The sequence below is a fragment of the Notamacropus eugenii genome, chromosome 2 (assembly GCF_028372415.1).
Source record: "Notamacropus eugenii isolate mMacEug1 chromosome 2, mMacEug1.pri_v2, whole genome shotgun sequence".
NCBI classification, from domain to species: domain Eukaryota; kingdom Metazoa; phylum Chordata; class Mammalia; order Diprotodontia; family Macropodidae; genus Notamacropus; species Notamacropus eugenii.
This window is the reverse complement of record NC_092873.1, coordinates 93,915,946-93,937,088: the sequence shown is the minus strand read 5'-3', so window position 1 is coordinate 93,937,088 and position 21,143 is coordinate 93,915,946. Positions and strand designations below refer to the sequence as shown.

Below are 21,143 nucleotides of genomic sequence, written 5' to 3'. Positions count from 1 at the left end.
CTGGGCAAGTCACTTAATTTCTGTTTGCCTCAGTTGTATAAAAACCAGGGTGGTTGTGAGGATCCAATGATATATTTGTAAAGCGCTTAGCACAGCACTATCTGTTAGCTACCCCCTTCTCTTCTCACCTCATTCTTGGATCATTGCAATAGCCAGTTGGCTGGTCTCCCTGTCTCAAGTCTCCCTTTTGTGTGTTCCTCACTCGAATAGAAGCTCCGTCAGAGGAGGGGCTAGCTTTTCCTCTTTATTAGTATTTCCAGCACTTAGCATAAGGCCTGGCACTATATGATTTTTGGGTTGTTCAGTCCCGTCCAGCTTTCAGCCACCAGATGGACCACAGCACGGTAAGCCCTTCCAAACTTCATCGTCTATCCTTGATTCCATGACGCTCTGCATCCCTCTCATCCTTCTCCTTCTGCCTTGGCTCTTTCCCAACATCAAGGTCTTTTCGATGAGCCCTGCCTTCTCATGATGTGACACTCGTTTTTGCTGTTAAGCTGTTAGGTCATTTCTGACTCTTTCTGAGCCCATTCGGGCGCAGAGATGATACTTGGGGTAGTTTTGTCATGTCTTTCTCCAGCCCATTTTACGGATGAGGAAACTGAGGCGAACAGGGCATTATCTTAATCGTGATTAACTTTATTCGTAAATAATAATCAGCTTAATAAACTGTCTCCTTTTCCCCCATCCCCACACCAGTCAGTCATCTCAGCTGTCAAATCAATCCTCCTAACGCGTGGGGCTGATCATCCCCCCCGCCCCAAACATTCAGTAAACTCCAGGGGTTCCCTGTTACCTGCAGGATCCAACATAAGACACTGCATTTTACCCTCCGTAGCCCGGCTGCTTCCTACCTTTCCTCTCCCACCTCCCACCTCCTCTCCTGGCCTCCTCGCTCCGAGCATCTCCACTAGCCGTGCCCCCTCACCTCCGCCCGGCTCCCGCCCAGGCTCAGCTACAGCCCACTTGGGGCCAGCGGCGCGGCTTTCCGGTGTGGCCTGGCTACGCCTGCCGATACACGGTCGTTTGCATAGCTCCTCCCCCTTGGAAGTGTAAGCTCGGGGGGGGGGGGGGGGGGGGGAAGGGGGGCGGGACGAGGTTTCGGCCCCACTTTGGACGCAGGGCACCCAGTAGGTGCTTTAATAACAAGGGCTGGCCTTGCAGGGCGGGGCCAGGAATTCAAATCCAGCTTCCTGTTTCCTAATGTGGCGGCTGCCTGGGGAGGGGCGGGGGAAGCGGGGGGGGGGGGGGGGGGGGGAGAGAGAGAGAGAGAGAGAGAGAGAGAGAGAGAGAGAGAGAGAGAGAGAGAGAGAGAGACGCTTCATGAAAAAGGGGAACGCTTTAAACTTATGGTCCGACCGGCGGCGGCCGCGGGACGCAGGCTAAGAGCCGCGCGCAGAGTCGGGCCCTCGTCCCCATCCTCGCCCAGGGTCGGCCCGTCGCCCCGCCCACGCCGGGAAGGCCAGCTCGCGGAGGCGGAGCCGCGCATGCGCACCCTCCCTCTGTCCCCACTCCGGCCTGTTCTCCGAGTCTGAGGCGCCGCCGCCTCCCGCGGGGAAGGAGTCTTGGACCTTCTCCGCCGCCGTATTTTTCCGGCAGTTAGGGGCTCTTCCTGTTGTCCTCGCCCTCCCCAATAGCCTCTTCCCTTCCCCTGAGAACCACCCCAACAGCCGTCGAGAGGCTCCTCCCCTCTTCCGGCAGGCTGGCCGCTGCCGGGGGTCCTGGCCTGACGACGAAGCCCGCTGGGAGGGACCGGCAGCGGGGCTCGATCCTGCGGCCCGGGGGGCTCTGGTGAGCGGCCTCCTCTTTGTCACCCTCCCCTTCTCCGAGCCCCGCGCCCTCCTCCCCGCTGTCCTCTCGGTCCCCTTCTCCCAGCCCTGCTTCCTCCCTCTTTGCACCTTTGTCGCTTTCCGAGCCTGCCCCTGCCCTCCCCTTCTCCCACCTCCGCTCCCTCCTCTCCCCCACCTCTCCCCTCCCTGCCAAGCCCACCTCACCTTCCCCCTGCCCTGGCCCTGCTCTGTCCCACTCCCCACCTTCTCTGCCCCTTTCCGAGCCCACCCGACGCTCCCCTTCTTCTTCCCTCTCCAGACTTTGCCCCGCTTCCAAGCACACCCAAGCCTTTCTCCTCCCAGCCGCTCTCCCCCCTCTGGAAACCTGCCCCTACTTCCACCCCACCCCCAGACCTCTCCTGCTCTGAACCCCGCTCCCACTTCTGGACCTTCCAGTTCTGGCCCTGCCCTCACTTTCTCTTCTCCCAGCTCCCTCCCTCTTCTCCCTGACCTGCGCCCCCTTTCCAGCTCCCTCCCCTGCGCGGCCCCACCCCAAACCCCTCTTCTCCGTCCGTCCGTCCGTCTGTCCGTCCGTCTTCTCCGCCTTCCTTCCCCGACTGACACGCCCCCCATGCTTTTAGCCCCCCACCCACTCCCCCTCGCAGCTCTCCTCCCTGCCTCTGCCCAAACTGCTTCCCTGGGGCCAGAGCTGCCCGTTCGGAGCCCCTCCCCTGATACCCTGCCAGTGCCCAGAATTTCCCCCACCTGCCCTCCCTGGCAACTGCCCCACCTCCGAGAGCGCCCAGTCTGCCCTCTCTTCCCCATTTCCAGACTTCCTTCTGCCCCTCTTCTACACCTTGTCCTTCTGTTGTCCTCACTTCTCCTCCTAGAATTACTACCATTTCCTAGAGGTGCCTCCCTCTGACCTTTTGTTCACACTCTGCCTCTTAACCCGAGGTTCCCATTTAGAATAGCCCCATTTCCATTTTTTAACAACCCCAGACTTCTCTTGAATTCTCATTTCTCTCCTTTCAGTGCCCCTCTCGGTTCAACCCCCGTGATCCCTCCTCTTTGCCCTGTCTCTGACCCCGCCTTCCCTTCTGTCCCCAGCAAACCCTCCAACTGCTTCCCGTTCCAATGCCCTCCTTTCAGAATGACTTCTTTGTGGCCCTCTCAGCAACTCAGGGCCCTCTTCACCCAAGCCCCCCAGCCCAAATGTGAAGTCCTCCTCATTCGTTCTGTGTTCCCCAACCCTCCACACCCCCTCATACCCTTGATTCCTGTGGAAGGGAGTAAATACCCAGTCTGTTCCTTGTTTTTTCTCTTTTCTCCTCTCTGTATTTTAAACTAATTGTGGTAGCTCCCTTCACCACCTCCAAGTGTTTTTATTCCACCTCTGACCCCCTTCCCTTTCCCAAGTTGCCATGAGCATTTTTCTGGAAAAAGAGTGTTTCAAACCCCCCCTGTCCCCCAAAGCCTGGGTACTTTGGGGACTGTCTTCTTCTTCTCAAATGTCTTGTTAATTTTTAGGATACCAGGCTTTGGATTAGAGGAGAAGGGGAGGTAGGAATGGTTATAACAAAATAATACAGAGAACAGTACAGTAAGGGACAGTGCTTTACAGCTATAGGAAATATGATAGCAGTGCAGGTGATTTTGTTAAGGAGATAAATAGAATAACAGCTGATCTTTATTAAGGTGTTAACATACATTATTAGAAACAACTTGTAAGTTGAAGGTACAGGTATAATTCCCATTTTTAAGATGTGGAGACAGGCCCAGAAAGGACATAGATTTAGAGCAGAAAGGGATCTTAAAGGTCATGTAATCCAATTCTCATATTTTACAGATGAAGGAAACAAGGCTTGGAAACGTTAGATGACCTGCCCAAAGTCACACAAGTAGTAAGTGGCAGAAACTGATTTGAACTTAGGTCTTCTGACTCCAATCAGTGTTGCTTCCATTCTGCCATGTTGTCTTCTCAGAGGTTATGTGCCCTTGTCCAAGACCATGCAGCTACTAAGTACCAGACCTGGGATTTGAATCTCTGAGCAGAGGAGGGAATGCAGATAAAGTACTGAGGGAAGGTAGGTACCAGAAGGTGTATAGAAAGAAGGTATATAAAAAGAATTCCAGTAAGGAATGAGATTCAAGGGATTTTTGAAAGCTGAAGAACTAGGGAGAGGAGAGGAGTATCCAGTTCTCACATACCAAAGAGGGTGGTAGTTGGGTTGCATGTTTTAATTTTGTAGATTGGGTTGCATTTTTTTGAAATTATTTATTTTAGCTGAATTTTATTTTCATTTATCTGTTTATATGCTGCTTCTTCCTTGTGTGCATAAGCATTTTAATGATGGGGATTCTTTCTTTTTTGTCTTTGGATATCCTTCTCCTAGCATTGTGTCTAGCACATAGGATAAGAGCTTAAAAAATGATCATTGAATGAATGAGAGAGACCCTTCTTGTTATTCAGAATATGAAGCAGAGAAGTCAGGGTTGGAATGAAGGAAATGCTCTGGCTCCATTTTCATTATTGTACCTCTCCCAAGGGAGGATGGATTGGGGAAACGGTCACCCAGGCTCTGAATCTACCTAGGGAAAAAAAATTTCCTACATCTAAAAAAAACCACACAAATTTAAATCAGCTAGATGTTAGCTTTTTTTTTCACTTGTGTGGTTGCAAGTATTCTGTTCTCTAGCTCTTTATAGCTACCAGTTCTCTTCCCCATCCCCCTTATATACACACAGGGATCTTAACATAAGAGAAGCAGAAATCAACAAGTATGTTTCAACAGGTGTTTGAGTGCCTGTTCTGTATAGGAGTTCACTGTTTAGCAGAAGAGAATGAGTATACGCACGTGAAACATTTAAGTGACAAGTTAACCTTTGATGATTGGTTCTTTATATTGGCCTCAGATGCAAAGCAATATTCTAAGTGAGATATATTCAGGATTTCAGTGCAACTGTCTGGGTATTCTGGCCAACAGTGTAGATCCCTGCCCATCCATGCTTTCTCATTCTTGGCTGTGTCATGCCATCAATCCAACACAATCTATCCAGTGTGCTGGGGGTTTTCCTTTAAAGGTTTCTTAATATAAAATAGGTACTGGTGCAGCTTTGCATTGTGTGTTTGTTATTCTTTACACCTGGTACATGACTGACCTTTTCTGTTTCCCAGTTATACGTCTCATATCATTTACATCATTCCTTTTGCGCAATTTGTTGGTAACACACTGCAGCTTATTTACCAGGCTGTTGAACATAATAGCTCACATACAACACTTGAAGGTTTCCAAAGCATTTGACGTGCATTGTCTCACAGTTGTTATTCTCATTTTACAGATGCTGAAATTAAGACTCAGATCAATCAACATATGGTTGAATCTGATTTCCAATAAAAATCTGAGACAAGCTCAAACTAAAACCTTTGCTGACTCTAGATCTAACCTTCTTTCCACTATACCACACACTGCTTCTTATAAATCCCAGGGCTGGACGCAGTGTTGGTAGGGGGAAATGTTTAGAGTAAATTTAATATACTGACCATCTCTGCTAACATGACAGTGCTGACCAAGTTGATTTTTGGAGCTTTTGACCTCCTTTGGGGTTTGAAGTTTCTCCTTCAGTATTTTCTCAAGAGTTTCATCTAAATGTTTAGAATCAAAGGATTTGTGTTTGTCTATGTTAATGATTAACAAGTTTTTTTAAAGTTACCAATTGTTGTTAGTAGTTTTCCTCTAGATGGAAAAAAACATATTGAAAAATCCCCCGAAACATCTCATTTGCTTCCCACTTTTTTTCCTCAAAAGAAAGAGAAAATGTTCAATGAAATACCATCATACCAAAAAAATGCTGGATTTTTTTTCCAGAATAAAAGTATGTGTAAAGATTTTTCCTCCTAAGAAGTTTGAATTTTAATTGGAAAAAAAAAAGCCCCTTAGTGTATCCATGAGTTTAATTAACCTCAGGAAGACTCTTTCCAATGGTGCTTATTGAAACCCTTCCAAGTTCTCTAATCCTGTCATTTTTTTCCATGTCTTTACAAATCCTCCATATAGGATTTACTCTGATTCTCTTAATATTTTGTGGATACCAATGCAGCTGTATCAGGTGCTCCTCCTTTATACGTACCATCTACCTCCTTTCTGGTCTCACAGGACCATGATGCTCTTTAGATTACTTCTCCTGTTCAGGTTATTATTACCAAAATGCATCATTCTTATTTTCCTCTGAGTTTTCCTCCTCCTATGTTTCTCTTTCCCACTGAGTCAGTTACAGTGTGATTCTTCCAGTATTCCATGATTCACAGCTATATAACACAAGTATTTATGTTCCAGTATTGGTGATAAAAAGATGAGTTTTTGTGAAAGGAACAGCTTGGGATAGATTACAGTGCTGCACATCTTCACACAGGTGATTCAGCCCTAGCTACTTTTCTTGTTCAGGTCCCATCAGACTTCCTTGTTTATCTGTAGCCTCTAAGGTCTATATGCTTGATGGACTAAGTGAATTGATTGCTTTTAAAAACTGCCTATCATAATGTCGGCAATAGAAGTCCTTAATCCACTTGATTATTCTCGTATGAATGGCAAGGCTAACTTCTTTTGAATGACTATGGCTTTAAAAAAATTAATTCAAATTAGTTTATTTTGAGAAGTTTGTTGTACCCTTTTGAAATAACCAAAGAAAAATCCTTGGGAGTTTTAAAACCAAAATTGGGAGTCACTCATATATACTATGTTATGCTTTGTCTGTTCATGTATAAACTAGTAGTTTCTCAAGCTATTTGCAAAATAAAATTTTACTGCCACATTTCTTGCCACGTAATATAGTTAATTTCTTGATTTCTCTTTTCCTTCTCAGTGACCCTATCACCTACATCAGAGGTATTCTACATAGCCCGAGGAGACCTAGAAAAGAAAAGGTCAGGGGCTACCAATGGCCTGCAGGTTGGAACTTGAGGAAATTTTAAATGAAAGCATTTAGTCCATAAAAGCAAAAAGAAATGTATTGGCATAAAATCAGAGCAGTTTTCTTGGTTTGGGGGAGACCATGGTGGGTGGGGGTGGGGAGTAGCTTACTCACTGAATATGTGAATTGCTACAGAGCAATAGTATCTTTACTAAAGGTTATGAGGATTGGGCTTAAACCTTGTTACAACTGTGGAAAGAGGAAGTTTGAAGAAAGGTCAAAGGTAGTGATAATGTAGCCTTTGAAGTTGTAAAAAACCTGCGTTTGTAAGTTGGAAACTATTTCTCTAAAGGATTCATAGTGCTTAGAACAGTTTAACCTTTTTCCTTACATAACCACCTGCTGGCTTTAAAATTTTAGAAAATAATGTTGAGGGGTTGATTGTGGTGAGAGCAGTGGACTTGAAGTTAAACTGGCTCTGCCGCTTACTAGCTATATGACCTTGGGCAAGTCACTGCCCTTCTCTGGACCTTAGTTTCCTCCTCTGAAAGATGAGGGGCATTGGATATGATGATTTCTAAAGTCCCTTCCAACTCTAAATTCTGTGAGCTGATAGCTATTTTATACCTTTCCCTTTTTCTTTCTTGGAGTTAACATTTAACTGTTTTGTTTGTTTGTTTTTTTTGTCATGAGCCTCACCCTTAAATAGAAGGGTGTGTATGCCATCCATGGAAATATCATCTTTGTTCTTTAACTTTGATATCTGAAGTAATGGGAAAAATCTGGCCTGATGGCAAAATGATGTCACCTAATTTTTTGATTTTTCTTAAAAAATTTTTTCAGTTGTTAAAATGCAAACAAAGGCACACAAGGCCTAAAATTTCTTTTCATTCTCAGACAGAAGAGTTCCTGCACAAAGGCACAAATACAGTTCTCACATCTGAATTTTTAAAAATCGAGGAAGAAGACTGAGTTAAAATTTTCCTCAAAAATGTATTGAGTTTTACATGTGGTTTTCATTGTGGGTGGAGAGGGCATAAGAGTGACAAATAAGGAACCACACCCAAGCTTCACAAACCCAGCAGAGGTTTCTAAAACCTTTCTTCTAGTGTAGATTTCTGAAAAACATTGCTTCCCTTCCGTAAAAATGTAAGTTGGTGTGTTATGATGAAGTAGTGCTATAGTGAGTATTTTGGAGCCTGTATGTATTGTTTATCTTGGCACTTTGGGAATGAAGGGGGGGGGGGGGGCCAGTTTTTGAGCCTAGTTTTTGAATCTTTTTCCTCTTATGGGATTAAGCCTTTGTTCATTGTCTGAGTGTGTTTTTAAAAAATGGTGAACTTTAACATTTTATTTCCTAGGTATAACAAGTATATGTTCATGCATGACTTTCTAGGATTCCTCCTTTTGAATCTTAATCTAAAAAGCAAACCATCTTTAAAAAACAGCCAAATGATTGGGGGCAGAGGGGAATCTAGTAAGCTTTTCATTAAATCATTGATTGTTTCTTAATCTATCCATTAGTCTGTCTTGGTTTTCAAATTAGCTTTATGTTGAGGTGAAAGGATGTTCAGAGGAAGCTTGGAGGAGGGAGAAGAAGTAAAGTGCTGAAACATATTGCTAGGGATGGGACAGGTTGGACTCTTTAAGCCATCTGGCCAAGAATGAGAACACGGGTTGGCAAAACTATCTGGAAAAAACATGGCTTTCATTTTAGAAGAAACATATCCCTGATTTATTGCTTGTGAAAGCTAAACATTTTCCATGTAAAATTATGGTAAGAAGAAGTATGATGTCATGGAGATGAGGGGCAGATGGAGAGCTGGGTATATTGTGGTCCCTACTGTGCTACAGTAGAAGCTGCAGAACTCTGCCTGACTCCCTTTGTTTTTCTACATTTCAACTTCCTCATCAGAAAAATGAAACATTTGGTCCTGATTGTCTCTGATGGCTCCTTCTAGCTCTGAAGTTTTACGAAACTTTTTATGTGTATTGCAGATTTTGGGATAGACAACTCGCATCTCTTATTGTCTATAGTAATAGTTGAACTTCTACATAAACTCAGAAGCCACTTAAGTTTGAAGCTTTAAGGATTCTTATCCTCGGATTATTTTCATGGTAAGAAATGGTAAAACTAATTGAATAACCAATGTCTTCATTTTCTTTGCTTCCCAGCAGCCATGGCAATGACCGGCTCGACACCTTGTACTTCCATGAGTAACCATACAAAGGAACGGGTTACTATGACAAAAGTGACATTGGAGAATTTTTACAGCAACCTTATTGCACAACATGAAGAACGGGAAATGAGGTAAAATATTTACTTGAAGACATCACATGTTCTAGGCTTCTAGTGAAGTGAAAGCATAGTGAAAACCTCTTGTAACCATCATTTGTAGTTCTGATAGCAGTGAGATGTCTACTTACAAGAAAAAGGTTTCCACACCTTAACCTGTGACATACTTATTTCAAACATTAATCATCACACAAATATTCTAATATAACCGAGCAATTGGAACAGTTTTTTGGCGTTCATTGTAGTAAAATCGTGTGTGTGTGTGTGTGTGTGTGTGTGTGTGTGTGTGTCTGTCTGTCTGTCTGTCTGTCTGTGTCTGTGTCTGCCTGTCTGCCTGTGTCTGTACAAACTAGTAAATATGAGGTAAATTGAAGATGAAAAAGAATGAACAATTGGGAGTAGTGGGCCAGGAATCCAAGAAAGTTTTATAGAGGAGTTGAGTCTTGAAGGTAATGATTTTGAAAGGTAAAGATGAGAGGGGAATACACACTAGGCATGAGGTACTGCATTGACAAATTCACTGAAGCTGGACATGAAATGCTGAATTTGGGGAGTAGCTAGTAGTCTAGCTTTCCTGAGACACAGGTTCTATATGAGCTAAGGATGGAAGGGCTACAACTGGTTTTAAGTGACATACTGAAGAATTTATTAAGGCATTAGGCAGTCCTTGAAGATTTTGGACTAGGGCATTGACCTAGTCGGACATATGCCTTAGGAGTAGAGATCATTGTGGCAACTGTGTGGAGGATGGATTGGAGAAGGAAGAGACAAAGCAGGAAGACCAGGTAATAAGTGCTGTTACAGTAGTCCAGCTAAGAGGTGATGAAAGCCAGAACTAGGAGAGAAGTTGTGTGAATTCATAGAAGGGGACAGATGTGTGAAATGCTCTGGAGGTAGAACTGAAGAGACTTGGCAGCTAATTGGATAATGGGGAATGAGGGAGAAGGGAGAATCAAGACAGCTGACAGCACTCTCACCTGTACCGTGACCTTGGCTTTGACATGACGCTAGCCTGCTACAGGACTGTTCAGAAGTAACTACAGGCACAATTTGCTATATGAGCAAAATTCCATCATTTTGGTTATGTGTGACTAGGCTACTTTTATGTCCTTTATTCACTTAGTTTTAAAAATTAAGTTAAATTCACTGTTACATTTTAAGTTCCAAACTGTCCTCCCCTCTTTCCTCCCACCCCACATTAGAGAAGGCCTCTATTTAACACAGATTTATAAGTATATGTAAAACCATACTATGCATAATTCTGTTTATCAATTCTTTCTCTGGAGGTAGATAGCATCTTTCTTCATAGGTCTTTTGTAATTGATTTGAATAGTTATAATATTCAGAATAACTTAGTTGTTTTCAATTATTCTTTGAACAATATTGCTCTTATATAGCATTCTCTTGGTTCCACTCATTTCACTTGTCATTAATTCATGCAAATCTTTCAACGTTTTTCTAAAAACAACCAACTCATCATTTCTTACAGCACAGTAGTATTCCATTATAATCATCTCCCACCACTTGTTTAGCCATTCCCCAAATAATGCTCTACCTCAATTTCCTCAATTTCCAGTTCTTTGTCACCACAAAGAGAGCTGCTATAAAATGTTTTAGAACATTTAGGTTCTTTTCCTTTTTCCCTGATCACCTTGGGAAGCAGATCTCTATTTATTCACTTACCCAACAAGTGCTTATTAAAGTATGACTTGTGTGCAGAGTACGATGCTAAAGTCTGGAGAAGAGAAATTTAAATGTCTGCATCTTTACCCTCATGGAGTTTATGGTCTAGTAGTGGAAGTTATATCTAAGAAGAGCCCAGAGAATCAATCCTTGGTTTCACCTAGTTATACTTGAAGCTTTATAGGAAATACTTTTTTAAACAGGTATGTTCTTGACCTTTGTCTCTTTCTGTTATGAAAGAACCTGTTACTTTGACAGAAGTCCTTTCCTAATCCCTTAAAGCAGCATAGAAGTATGACTTTGGGAACTAGAGGGCTTTTCTAGCTGGGCATAAACTCTAGAATGTCTTACTGAAATGGAAAGAAAGGCTTTGAGTATGTAAGTCCGTTGACAGCCTGTCTGTCCTCCAAGTACCAGCCTAGCTAAGTTCAGAGACAGAGCTGGTCACAGTTCTCATGAAGACCATTCATGAACATGTGTTTTGTGTATATGAGATTTGGATTAATGAACACAAGAACCCACACCAAATAAATCATGAATCCTTGAAGTGCTGAAGAAGTAATTCTGAAAAATAGACTATCAGACCCACATTATACTGAATGAATGAATAAATGAGTGAATTTATTAAAGTTGAAAATACAAATTAAAAATCCAGACAGTTGCTGCTCTCAGGGTACTCACATTCTAACAGGAAAGACAACACATAGATGGTTATAGTTTCAAGTCAGATGGAAAGCTTCCGTAATCCTTAGGAGCTAACACCAAAGCAGACGGTGGTGTTTCTTTGTTATTTCCACTGACAAAATCACATCATTTTCTGATGGGAGACTTTTTGTTGGTGACAGCTTTTCCTTACAGATGAGTATAGGCAGCTATCAGTAACATGCTCTAAAACCTAGATTTTATACATATATGTGATGTATACATATCATACATTATATATGTATATATGTACACACATACAAATGTACACATATATGCATATATATTTAGCTTTGAAGTATGTCAGTATGTGTGATAGCATGCATAACTTTTTAATAGAGAAAAGAACTACACTATTCATGACTAGTTTAGTCCTTTTTTTTTTGCTATCAAGAAATTAAAATTTTTTAATTACTCTCAGTCATCTGCTCCTAAACCATCTGCTGAGAAAAGAGTCCATGCAAAAAGATATCTAAGAATTAGGAAAAGAAAGTGGTGAGTTCGAAAATATATAGATGGATCCTTCCCCTTGGAAGAAGGGGAATAGGAGCATCCAGTTCTCACTCGTTAGAGAGGATAGGTCCCTACTCCATTGCATCTTCTGCTCCTATGGATTGAGAGTGCAGTTTCTGGATTTATTTTACTTTGTTTTTAAAAAAAATTTATTGATAGCTTTTGTCCGTATATTACCTTTATTTCCAAGAATAAAAAAAGAAAGAAAAAAGCAGTTCAGCATGACTGACCAACGTACCAGCCAACATGCAGAGCTCCACGCACAGTCTTCATCTCTTCAGGGCCAGACTTGGTCTTCATGGTTAAAGTGTTCAGTTTTGATTTTTGTTCTTAATTCCCTTTACGTTTTTGGAGTTATTGTCTATATTGAGTATATTGTGTATATTATTGTGTGTATATATCAATTTTCATGACGACTTCCTTTACTTTGCCTCAATTCATATAAGTCTTCCCCGTGTTTCTTTATATTAAATGTGTTCATTTTAACTAGATCATGTGTTGACTTATACTTCTATTATCTACATGATATTTCTCCTCAAAGAAGGTAAGCTCCTTGAGGTCAGGGACTATGATTTTTGTCTTTCTGTCACATAGTGGGGATTGAATTAATGAATTATGTTACCTCGAAACCTATGCAGGTCAATATTATGGCAGTTGATTTTAATTCACTTACATATGATTTAATTAATATCAACCTGTAGATCAGAAATGTACTTGGCTACAGATTTCCAAATTCTCTTCTCATGCATCATGGGAACACCTTAACCTCAAATTCTGGCAGTGCTGCCAAATCTTTTGACCCCCAAGTGACTGGGTTCTAATGCCTTTAATAGTTGTTGTTTGGGGGCGGAGCCAAGATGGTGGAGTAGAAAGACACACATACGCTAGCTCTGAACCCACAGCCCATAAAATATCTGTAAAAAAGAACTCCCAACAAATTCTGGAGCAGCAGAAGCCACAGAACAACAGAGCAGACGAGATTTCTGAGAGAGCCTGAAAACCTCTCGCAAAAGGTCCTTCGCGCTACGGACCCGGAGCTGAGCCCAGCCCTGCCTTGGCTGCTGCACTGAGAGGAACAGATCTGAGCAGGCTTCAGGGACAGAATCTCCACCCTCCACCCATGGGCCCCAAAGGTTGGTGAGAGGGTCTTCTTGGCTTGCTGAGAGGGGAGTGGGGTGCCCCCATAACTCAGGCCCCCTCGGGAGGCAGCAGCGGAGATGGGAGCAGACCAGGGCTCCCCAAGCAGGCAGGAGCCTGGGTCCATTGTTGAAGGTCAGCATAAACCCCCTGAGGGAACTGAGCCTGTGAGGCGGCCCTGCCCCCACCTGATCACCTGAACTTGATCTCACACTGAATATCAGCCCTGCCCCTGCCCAAAGCCCTGAGGATGGGAAGCAGCATTTGAATCTTAGACCCCAAGTGCTGGCTGGGAGGATCTGGAGGTGAAGTGGGTGTGAAGAGAATACTCAGAAGTCAAGTCACTGGCTGGGAAAATGCCCAGAAAAGGGAAAAAAATAAGACTATAGAAGGTTACTTTCTTGGTGAACAGGTATTTCCTCCCTTCCTTTCTGATGAGGAAGAACAATGCTTACCATCAGGGAAAGACACAGAAGTCAAGGCTCCTGTATCCCAGCCCACTCAATGGGCTCAGGCCATGGAAGAGCTCAAAAAGGATTTTGAAAATCAAGTTGAGAGGTGGAGGAAAAACTGGGAAGAGAAATGAGAGACATGCAAGCAAAGCATGAAAAACAAACACCCTGGTAAAGGAGACCCAAAAAAATGCTGAAGAAAATAACACCTTGAAAAATAGGATAACTCAATTGGCAAAAGAGGTTCAAAAAGCCAATGAGGACAAGAATGCTTTAAAAAGCAGAATTAGCCAAATGGAAAAGGAAGTTCAAAAGCTCACTGAAGAAAATAGTTCTTTCAAAATTAGAATGGAACAGATGGAGGCTAATGACTTTATGAGAAACCAAGAAATCACAAAACCAAACCAAAAGAATGAAAAAATGAAAGATAATGTGAATTATCTCATTGGAAAAACAACTGACCTGGAAAATAGATCCAGGAGAGACAATTTAAAAATTATGGGCCTACCTGAAAGCCATGATCAAAAAAAGAGCCTAGACATCATCTTTCATGAAATTATCAAGGAAAACTGCCCTGAGATTCTAGAACCAGAGGGCAAAATAAGTATTCAAGGAATCCACAGAACACTGCCTGAAAGAGATCCAAAAAGAGAAACTCCTAGGAACATTGTGGCCAAATTCCAGAGTTCCCTGGTCAAGGAGAAAATATTGCAAGCAGCTAGAAAGAAACAATTCAAGTATTGTGGAAATACAATCAGGATAACATAAGATCTAGCAGCTTCTACATTAAGGGATCGAAGGGCGTGGAATAGGATATTCCAGAAGTCAAAGGAACTGGGACTAAAACCAAGAATCACCTACCCAGCAAAACTGAGTATAATACTTCAGGGGAAAAAATGGTCTTTCAATGAAACAGAGGACTTTCAAGCATTCTTGATGAAAAGACCAGAGCTGAAAAGAAAATTTGACTTTCAAACACAAGAATAAGAGAAGCATGAAAAGGCAAACAGCAAAGAGAAGTCATAAGGGACTTATAAAAGTTGAACTGTTTACATTCCTACATGGAAAGATAATATTTGTAACTCTTGAAACTTTTCAGTATCTGGGTACTGGGTGGGATTACACACACACACATGCACACACGCACACACATATAGAGACAGTGCACAGAGTGAATTGAAGAGGATGGGATCATATCTTAAAAAAAGATCAAGCAGTGAGAGAGAAATATGTTGGGAGGAGAAAGGGAGAAATGGAATGGGGCAAATTATCTCTCATAAAAGAGGCAAGCAAAGACTTATTAGTGGAGGGATAAAGAGGGGAGGCGAGAGAAAAACATGAAGCTTACTCTCATCACATTCCACTAAAGGAAGGAATAAAATGCACACTCATTTTGGTATGAAAACCTATCTTACAATACAGGAAAGTGGGGGATAAAGGGATAAGCAGGGTGGGGGGTAGGATGGAAGGGAGGGCATGGGAAGGAGGGAGCAATTTGAAGTTGACACTCATGGGGAGGGACAGGATCAAAAGAGAGAACAGAAGTAATGGGGGACAGGATAGAATGGAGGGAAATATAGTTAGTCTTATACAACATGACTATTATGGAAGTCATTTGCAAAACTACACAGATTTGGCCTATATTGAATTGCTTGCCTTCCCATTGGGGATGGGTGGGAAGGGAGGGATGAAGAGAAGTTGGAACTCAGAGTTTTAGGAACAACTGTCGAGTATTGTTCTTGCTACTAGGAAATAAGAAATACAGGTAAAGGGGTATAGGATGGAGACAAGGGCAGAGAGGGGTGATAGAAGAGAGAGCAGATTGGTGATAGGGGCAATTAGAATGCTCGCTGTTTTGGGGTGGAGGGAGGGGACAAAAGGGGAGAAAATTTGGAACCCAAAATTTTGTGAAAATGAATGTTAAAAGTTAAATAAATAAATAAAAATTAAAAAAAAAAATTGTTGTTTATCATTCTCTTAGCTTAGGTAATGATGTTGTAGTTGTTGTTCTCGTCCTTCATTGCTGAAGAAGACCGTGTCATCAGAGCAATGATGACATGACTTGCACTTGACTTTGTTTTGAGTGAGGAGAGCTGTACAGGTCACCAGCCTCACTTCTCCTCCAGAGCCATCTGAATCCAGTGACCTGATATTCATCAGGATGACTGGAGATGACCCAGGATACACTGGGAGACCTTGGCGTTTTTAGGCCAAGGCCTATTCAGGTACTCACTTAGGGTGAGGTAATACCAATTTAATGAATAGTCTTGTTTAAGAAGTAGACAGGGGATGGCCCCTTTAATGAGGCAAAGAAAAATAACTAAATCAAGCTGGGAGGGAAATAGCAACAGTTACTACTGGTAATCACTCTTAAGCCAGGAGGGTCTGGAAAACAGCTCTGAAGTGGAGCTTGGGCAGCGGCCTAGTATTGTCCAATCCATGGGCTTCAGAGTGCAGTAGGTTTAAGATAATGATATAGCAGTGAAGAAAAGGAAGATGTGAAAATAAAGGAATTTGATTTCATTTTATAAGAGAGAGGGTGTGTGTGTATACACACACACACACACACACAGATATGTTGTGTGTATGCCTGTTATGAAAGGTTATCAAACCAGCTGTTTTGTGGTTTGGTGAAGAGGAAATTCTGCAATACATGCACATACACTTTCATGTGGAACAGGATTTTCTGTTAAATTAGTATCTTTCAGCACAATGCAAAATTAACAGACATTAACTTTCCCCTTTTTTTGGTAGCAAATGTATTTTTGAGTGAAAAATGGGAGCTTTACCTGTAATTAGTTTTCTAAAATGTAAAAATTAGTATAGAAGTCTTATGGACTTTTGAAAGAATATCTTCTAAAGGTTATTTCACAATCTTATATGTTGTTTTTTTTTTGTATGTGTATGTGTGTTTAGACAAAAGAAGCTAGAGAAAGTGATGGAAGAAGAAGGCTTAAAAGATGAAGAGGTAACTAATGACTAAAACTACATTCTTTGAAAATAGTGTAACAGATCATATAGTGTTAAGCAAGCCTTTAAAGGGGCTTTACAGGGGGCAGTGTTCTCATTCAGAGACGGAAGAATTTATTGGAGCCATCTCACTTTTTTAGCTTTAGTAATTTGTATATAGCATCCTCAAGTTAATTGAGGATCCAAGGGCAGAAAATGACTTTAGTAAAAAGGATAATAAATTGTTAGATTTCAGGATGCCAAGAAGAGGAAGGACTGAAATTAGTAAAATGGAGATATATGTTGCAAATGCAGTTATTCCCAGGCATATGGAATTTGTTGAAAGAGGCTCGTGTCAGAAGTCAGAGTTCTGGGTCGAAAATTGAATGTTCCTTAGGCACACAATATTGAAGGCATAATTAAACATTTTTGCCTTGTTTCCTTCTACATGGAGGAGGTAAAGAAATCCACTTCATTAATCAGATGACAGCATAGAGAGCTGAAGCAAAATCGGGAAAGTCACAAGGGGGACGAATGATATCGAATAATTGTCAAGAAATAGTGCTTGTGAGAGTGAGTAGAAGGAAATGTTGAAGTGGGAAGTGAACCACAGAGACCAGAAGATAACTGGAAGCATTTGATTTGGAATCAGAGGACCTGGGTTCAAATCCCACCTCTGATCTTAGTACCCATGTAACTTTGGGGAAGTCATTTATCTCAGTTTCCTCATTTGTAAAATGAAGGAGTTGGACTATATGGGCTCCAAGGTCCCTCACAGCTCTAGATTTATAAGCCTATGATTATTAGTTTGCTTTTTCTATCTTCAAGATTTACAGAGTGCTTTCTTCATAACAATCCTAGTTATTCACAGGATAGTTCAGGGAACTCTGGATTTACAGCCAGATGATCTGGGTTCACACCCCAGATTTTCTGCTTAACACCTGTGTGTCACTGGACAAGTCACATTTCCTTTCTGGACTTGAGTTTGCTCCTCTGCAAAGTGTGTTCCAACTCTACAGAAGAGGCAACCTGAGGGAGAGTGATCTGTCCATGACCAGAAGATGCTAGAATTAGAAAATATTCCAGAGATTACCTGGTCCTACCCCCCTGTGAATGTAAAACCTGCTGTCTATCTCGTGAGCGATGCTTTTGGGAGTGGGGTGTGGTGGCATAATAACTAAAGAGTCATACATAGTGCTTTAAGGTTGGTCAAACACTTTGCTTACAACGACCTCCACTAGACAGGACAAGTCGAGCACTTACCCTCATCATGTCGTCTGAGGGCAGCTCCTGGAGAGCTGAAGTCATGTGATGAATGTCACATGGGCAGTAAGTGTGGGGACTGACTTTGGGGCCTACATTTTCAGATTTCAAATACCTTTGTTTTTAACCTGTTGAGGTAAATAAAATGTTTGTCATTGTTCATTGTTTACTTACTCTTTAATTAGAAAAATAGAAAGCAGGAATATGATGGATGGATCCCATGCATGCCAAGGATAGAGGAATTCAGTACTGAAAGAGGTTGTCTAACAATCTTTGAAGATACTTTAAAAGTGTTAAGTCTAGTCTCCTCTAAACTTGTTTTCCTATGTGTTGTATTCCAAATGTGTTGCTCTTGATTGCTAGAGGACTTCTCTCAGACCTGCCTGGTAGCATAAAATAGGAGGAAATGTTGCTTGCAACCTCAGTTCCTCTGTAAAATGAGGAAGATGAATGATAAGATTTCTAAATGTCTGACAACTCTTTGCTATTGTAAAGCTCCATGAGTTGTCCGTCTGTGAGATGCTGTCATCTTCCTGAAAGACAGGAGAGGGGTGAGGATTGAAAATGGCAATGAACAGCATAATCCTTGGTCCATTTTTCCAGATGGGTCAACTGTAAATGATAATTTTGTTGAAGTTTAAGAATTCTAATTTTACTCCCCTAATTTAACCATTTAGAAGCGACTCAGGAGATCAGCACACGCTCGGAAGGAAACAGAGTTTCTTCGATTGAAAAGAACAAGACTTGGACTGGAAGACTTTGAGTCCTTAAAAGTAATAGGCAGAGGAGCATTTGGTGAGGTAAAACATGGAACTGCTCAACAAATATAATGCAGTAATGACTGTATACCAGGTCTTTCAAGATGTTAACAACTTAAGATCAGGTGTGGGGGGAAACATGGTATAAATCAGGAGGTAGAGATGCTGCATTGGTCATCCTCTGGTAATGTTGTTCAGTCGTGTCTAACTCTGTAACCCTGTGGACCATAGCACATCCTCTGCTATCTCTTGGAAGTTTGTCCAAGTTCATGTTTATTGTTTCCATGACACTATCTATCCATCTCATCCCCTGCTGTCCCCTTTTCTGTTTGCCTTCAGTTTTTTCCAACATCAGGGTCTTTTTCAATGAGTCCTGTCTTCTCATTATGTAGCCAGAATATTCAAGCTTCAGCCTCAGTATTTGACCTTCCAATGAATAGTCTGAATTAATTTCTTTAAGTATTGACTGATTTCACCTCCTTGCTGTCCAAGGGACTCTCAAAAATCTCCAGCCCCACAATTTGAAAGCGTCAGTTCCGTGGTGCTCAACTTTTCTTGTAGTCCAACTCTTATAGCCATACCTCTGCTAAGTAGCTGGCTCATTACTTTTGCCCATATTAGCATCTTGACTACTCTGTTTCCTCTTGTGCTTCTGTTTTCTTTGACTGCCGCAGGCCCCCAGAAACTCATTTTTCATTTGTCACAGTGGCCATTTGTGTTGTGTTAAAGCTGTTCGTGGTAGAAGTGCTACATTTCCCCATTTCCACCCCCACCCCCACCCTAGTACACTAGCATTTAATCGTTAAGATTTCCACACATAATAGAATCTGTGGAAAAGAACTATGTATGGTTATAGTAGAGAAATGAACTCATTTGTTATTTAACTCATAGGCAAAAGAAGAAAGCATCCTTACTTTCAGTCCCTGAAGGCCATATGGAAGGCCATAGTTTGGTGGAGGGGAGAAGGAAGGGGGAGAGAAGATATTGCAGGTAGGCAGAATAGCATTTGAGATAGCCCAGTGTGGTGAGAATCATTTACAATGTGTGTCAAGTAGTCTTCTTGACTGGAGTGAAGAGTGCGGACTAGTGTGTAGTCAGTGATAATAAGTAAGTTGATCTTGGGGGTGTGAAGATGCTCTGTCACTTGTTTGAGGTCTTTAAAACCCATATGGAGTTTAAATTAGATTTTAGGCAGATATATGAAAGGAGATTGAAATTAATGTTATTTGTCAGTTTTCCTATGTGTTGTATAAATGGATATTATTATCAAGCAAACAGCACTAGTGAGGAGAAAACTTAGTTAAATCAAGGTCCTTGTCATATTTACAGTTTGGTAAGGAGATAAGACCCCAGTAGTAATATACATGATACGTCCTTTAAAGCTGGATAAAACACAGTGCCGTGCCAGTATGGGGGAAGGTTGTTACTGGCTGGGGTTAGGGAGAAGAGGGGATCAGGGAATATTTCAAGGAGTGTAGCATTTTTTGAACTTTAAATGATTGGGAAGAATTTTAAATAAATATACAGTTCTGGCTAGGCTTATTTAAGACAAATATTTTCTCTTTAGATACTAAAGTTACTTCTTATAGTATCTTTTAAAATTGGCCTTGTGGTTTGTTGGGACTTTCTGACTTTGTGTTTCCTTTACGATTTTTTTTAGGTGAGGCTTGTTCAGAAGAAAGATACAGGCCATGTATATGCAATGAAAATTCTTCGCAAAGCAGATATGCTTGAAAAAGAGCAGGTAAGAAGAACTGCAGCTGTTATTATGCTGGTTATGTGAGTATATGTTGTTAGAATCTTCTCAGCTTGATTGCAAATCCAAATGCGTTTTTCCTCTGATGTTTGTATTGCAGTGTGTACAATTTTTAACAAATGAACGTTCCTGTATGCAGATTTTTAGAGGAAATAATTCTTAGAATCTGTTGTTTCAGTATTTTAAAAGTTAAAATATAAATATCAGTTATTTTGGCACAGGTTGTTAATTAATTGTGCGGTATTAACACTTGTCATTCGTAAAATTGAGTGTGAGACGTGGTTTGGGAGAGGAGTAGCATAGGAAGCATATTGTTCCCCAGCTGTTGGATGTTTGAACTGGTTTGCATGTGGTTTTTGGAAATGAAAGCAGAGAGTTAGGATTTGGGATTTTGAGTCTGTCCATCCCATTTTACTTCCTTCTGTACACACAGAGGTTGGGGCTTAAGTTTGTCAGTGGAGTTGAGAAGTATAATAAATTTGAAATAATCATGTTAATCTTTGTTTTATGATGGAATTCTTTATATCCAGAATCAAGCTCCATCTTGGAAACTGATCTGTAAAAAGTGCAAACTCTGTAACTATGAGAACACAATCTATTGGGATTTGAAGTGAAGGACAGTTTAAAAAAAAGACACACCTTTGAATGAGAACTTACCTTAATTAAATCAAAACTCTAGGTTTTTGGTTAAGTATGTCATAGGAAGAAGTTGACTATCATTCGGTAACTCATGGTGTCCATCTGCATGCTGCAAGGTCATATGGCAAAATCAGGGCAAAGAGATGGTTGACAATGATAGTTCATGACAGGGCTCTTGGAGAAGGGACAAGGACTCTTCCTCAGCTAGTCATTTATGGTTCCAGAGAAGATATGTGTGAGGAGGGCAAAGGATTCAATCCAACTTGCTCTTAAAATTTTGTTAAGCTCTATTTTATTGAGGATTCTCTAGAAATG

General features: G+C 41.6%; 1 protein-coding gene and 1 long non-coding RNA gene across 22 annotated transcripts in view; one reads left to right on the top strand and one right to left on the bottom strand.

The window, feature by feature from the left end:
* Positions 1-231: 231 nt before the first annotated feature.
* On the bottom strand, positions 232-1,024 carry LOC140526026 (uncharacterized). Its single transcript, XR_011974208.1, has 2 exons — positions 929-1,024; positions 232-601 (listed from the first exon to the last, which is right to left on the bottom strand). It is a non-coding gene; the product is annotated as an uncharacterized lncRNA (long non-coding RNA).
* Positions 1,025-1,651: 627 nt separating this feature from the next.
* Positions 1,652-21,143, top strand: part of STK38 (serine/threonine kinase 38) — a 39,864-nt gene continuing 20,372 nt past the window's right edge. Inside the window, exons 1-9 of one of the 21 annotated variants that reach the window (XM_072641918.1) lie at positions 1,757-1,791; positions 3,619-3,673; positions 3,755-3,856; positions 6,633-6,693; positions 8,042-8,157; positions 8,856-8,991; positions 16,380-16,431; positions 18,353-18,475; positions 20,094-20,177. In XM_072641918.1, coding sequence (XP_072498019.1) covers positions 8,055-8,157; positions 8,856-8,991; positions 16,380-16,431; positions 18,353-18,475; positions 20,094-20,177 — 498 coding nt within the window. In that variant the 5' untranslated portion in view covers positions 1,757-1,791; positions 3,619-3,673; positions 3,755-3,856; positions 6,633-6,693; positions 8,042-8,054. Of the gene's footprint in view, positions 1,792-3,618; positions 3,857-6,632; positions 6,719-8,041; positions 8,158-8,855; positions 8,992-16,379; positions 16,432-18,352; positions 18,476-20,093; positions 20,178-21,143 lie in introns of those variants that run through there. The other 20 variants (XM_072641917.1, XM_072641912.1, XM_072641916.1 and 17 more) reach the window with 20 other exon arrangements.